We start from the raw sequence: 3,321 nt of genomic DNA, 5'->3' as shown, positions 1-3,321 counted from the left end.
ACGCAACCACCGCCTCCTTCTCCCGGATCCCGGCCTCAGACCGACGCATCCGGCCACGCCGCCACCCCCGACACGATGCCTCAATACACTTCCCGAGACGTCGGCGACCCGTCGCAGATCAAGAAGAACAAGCAGTCGATGGCTGACCTCAAGCTGCGTCGCCTGACCGAACTCAACAGCCGGCTACGCGAGGATCTCGACCGAGAGCGCATTCCCGTATCCCAAGCGTCTAGGAGGTGAGAACGAGCCCGCACCCGCGATTCCCGACGGCTCCGCCGTCCATCGCGCTGTCTCCCGTGTTTCCCTCCCCTCTGACTAATGCGGCACGTAGCATCATCGCGTATTGCAATAGCACGAGGGATTACATGGTCCCGGCGGTATGGGGTGCCGTCCCGCGAGGAGAAGACCCGTACGCGCCTCAACAGAACGGCGGATGCTGCTTGGTCATGTAGAACGAGACCGCCCGCCGCAGGGGTGGCACACGCAAAGCGGATGCGTCGTGTTCCGTGGAATTTACGTCGCGATGAGGCTGGCAGGTTGGGTGTTTGACTACACGGCGACGAGGCGGCGTTCGCTTCGTGATCTGCTATCGGTCCACGTTCTCGCATCGGACTATGTCGAGATGTACTGTTTGAAAAGATGGGAGATTCTTCCGGAGGAGAGAAGGGGATGAGGGGGGGGAAGGCGGGAAAGCGGGAGAATCGCAAGGCTTACTACTACAATACCCGAAGCCTGGTAATATAATCAGGCATGTTACGATAATTCATCATCAACCGACACCACAACTAACTCTCTCATGTGTGGGTTGGCTAATGGGCACTCCGCCTATTTCCCGGAAGGAGGCTTTTAAAAAAAAAAAAACACCAAAAAACCCAAAGATGCAGAGGAGAAGCTCCATCTGTTAGCATGTGTAATAATTGCTTGTCCACGACTATACTTTTTTCCTCTGTTATTGAGCCGCGACAGTACTCGATGTAATGGCAATTCCCTCGTTACGACCATCCTCCGATCTGTTCCCCGGCGATGCCGACTTGAACTTCCCGGTTCCAACTCTCTACCGCTCGTGAATAGGTATCGCGCCTAGGGCCTACGTATGTAGATGTAGCGACGAGCGCGCCAATACCGGTAAATTGAGGTGGCATGGGGGGGGGGGGGGTGCGGAGGGAAGAAGTGTGCTGTTCACCGCGATCCTAGTCGCAGATCTAGAGATTCGGCCGCGAGCCAGAGGGCTACCTAGCACTAACGAACGACCTCTCCTCACCCCCTTGGAAGCGTATATGTATGCAGCGGTATCTGACTGCCTGTCATTGATGACCGACTGCGCACACGACGACCCGATTAGCTCGCCGTCTCCAACTCGGTATGCACAGCAAACTAGCGGTCTGCCGACGTACGTACGTGTGGTGTGGTGAGGGAGCGCGAGTGAGTGAGTGACCGTATGTCGGTAGGCAGCTTGCTTACTTGGTGTGTATTTTCTGGCCTGGGCGGCCTGGCTTGGCTCCCTCCGATTCATGTCTCTCATGCCGCGGGCGTCGAGGGAACAATAACCTGCACACAACCCACTCGCGTACTCGCTCACGGGACTACCTAGGACGGCTGCCGCAGGCAAGCGGGAGGGTAAAACCTGCTCGGCTCCGGCGGGGGGGACAGGCGTAGAAGGGGTCTGGATGCGACGTCCCCGTCGAGCACGTTCTTTGGTGTCCTGCAGGTGTCCAGATTCAGAGAGACGCCCGCGGGACTCGATCTCTCTCTCTGCCTGACATGGGTGCCAGCCTAGCATCGACGGAGGCGATATATGGACAGCAGGCGAGTCCTTACTGGAGCGGGGGACCTGTTTGTGCACCCAAGCCACGGTGAGGGGGGGGTGGCACGCTCCAGATGAGGAGAAAGGGAGAGGCGAAAACGATAATAACAAAACTATAGTAATACTCCAAAGAGAGAGAAAAACGAGGCCACGATGTCGTATGGCCTAGAGCCTTCCATGCTGGCAATAACCCCTATAGACGATGCTGCCTTGGGTACCTAAAGGTAGGACATTAGGTAGGTACGCACATACCTACGTGTATATTATTGTATAGGTTGTTGAAATCCGGGATGGGATACGGTTACGTACATACGGCAAGCAGGCACAGGCTGGTGGTCAGATCGAGGATGTAAGCCTTTGTCTCCATTCGCTTATTGGCCTAGCCCCGTCCGCCTGACGCGAACCAGAGGACCGGTATAGAGAATGAAAGAGAGAGAGATTGGCAACAAGGGGACGAAATCGTCATCTCCCTTCTGGCGGCTGCCACGGCCCCTCTCTGGCTGTCTCCCCGTGCCCAGCCTACCAGGTAGAGGTAAGTCGTCATCTCGAATTTGGACGGCTCGGATTGATCGAGTTCGGGAGACGAATCCCTAAAATAGGCATCTGCCTACGGTTCAAGGAGGCTTGTAGCAGGTTAGTTGAGCGGATACCTTGGGCACCTTGCCTGCCGTTAGGTACAGGCGGGTACCTCCTTGTGGCTGTCCGCGGCTGGAACTTGGAGGTATTACTATGGAATTTACCTGTTAGTGCCTAAGGTGGGTGCCTCTGAGAGGTACCTACATATAGGTACACGAGGTACCTACACCTAACCTGAAGCATTCATCTACCAGAGGTACGGATCGCGGCCCCCTAATAGCATTCCCTACCTACCTGTCAAATCCATCAAGGCGGGTACGCAACCTTGACCGTATTAGACGTACCCACCTACCTACCTAAGTACCTATGTGTACATAGGCATGTTGTCTCCTATTCCCGATGCCTCCTCCAATTACCTGAGCGTCGAGCAATAAGGCAGATTTCGCGATGGGTTGATGTAATCTTCCCTGTCAGCAGGCTCTGCCCTGGCTGACGTCGATATCTTCGTCCACAACGTAAGCAAAGATTTAATAGTACCTGCTAAGCTACTTTAGATTCCTACTTTAGGTCGGCGCTATCTAGGTAGGTACCTAGGTATATTGGTACCAAGCTTTGTACCCCTTTCCCTCACCCTATCGATCTGTATACCTCTACTTCCCATTATATACCCAGGTACTAGGCACCTAGACATATCCCGCAATGGCAAGCACATTGGTAGGTTCCCACCTAGTATTTGCGTCTTATGTGAAGTCGGAGGGTACGTGCCATACCTGTAATGGGCCTTACTCATAGGTGCTGCTGAGTAGTAGGTGTTGTACATAGATGCCCACATCCCCCTTAAACCTTAGAACCCGCTAACCCGCTATGCTGCATTATATGCCTATATACCTCTCTGATGTCGGTGCCTTAGGTACCAACCCAGGTACCCACCTAATCTGTAA

At 54.5% G+C, this 3,321-nt stretch overlaps 2 protein-coding genes across 2 annotated transcripts; one reads left to right on the top strand and one right to left on the bottom strand.

Annotated features, from left to right (window-relative positions):
- Positions 1-75: 75 nt before the first annotated feature.
- GGS23DRAFT_601963 (GGL domain-containing protein) lies at positions 76-452 on the top strand (the record flags this gene model as incomplete). Its single annotated transcript, XM_051519253.1, has 2 exons — positions 76-236; positions 332-452. 2 exons carry the CDS (start codon positions 76-78, stop codon positions 450-452), a joined length of 282 nt encoding a protein of 93 aa, XP_051376718.1.
- Positions 453-770: 318 nt separating this feature from the next.
- GGS23DRAFT_6916 (uncharacterized protein) lies at positions 771-1,982 on the bottom strand. Its single transcript, XM_051521198.1, has one exon. It carries the CDS (start codon positions 1,778-1,780, stop codon positions 1,088-1,090), a length of 693 nt encoding a protein of 230 aa, XP_051376717.1. The 5' UTR covers positions 1,781-1,982; the 3' UTR covers positions 771-1,087.
- Positions 1,983-3,321: the final 1,339 nt, after the last annotated feature.

The sequence above is a fragment of the Durotheca rogersii genome, assembly GCF_024521655.1.
Source record: "Durotheca rogersii strain YMJ 92031201 chromosome Unknown GGS23scaffold_1, whole genome shotgun sequence".
Lineage (NCBI taxonomy): Eukaryota > Fungi > Ascomycota > Sordariomycetes > Xylariales > Xylariaceae > Durotheca > Durotheca rogersii.
This window is presented reverse-complemented; position numbering and strand designations above follow the sequence as displayed.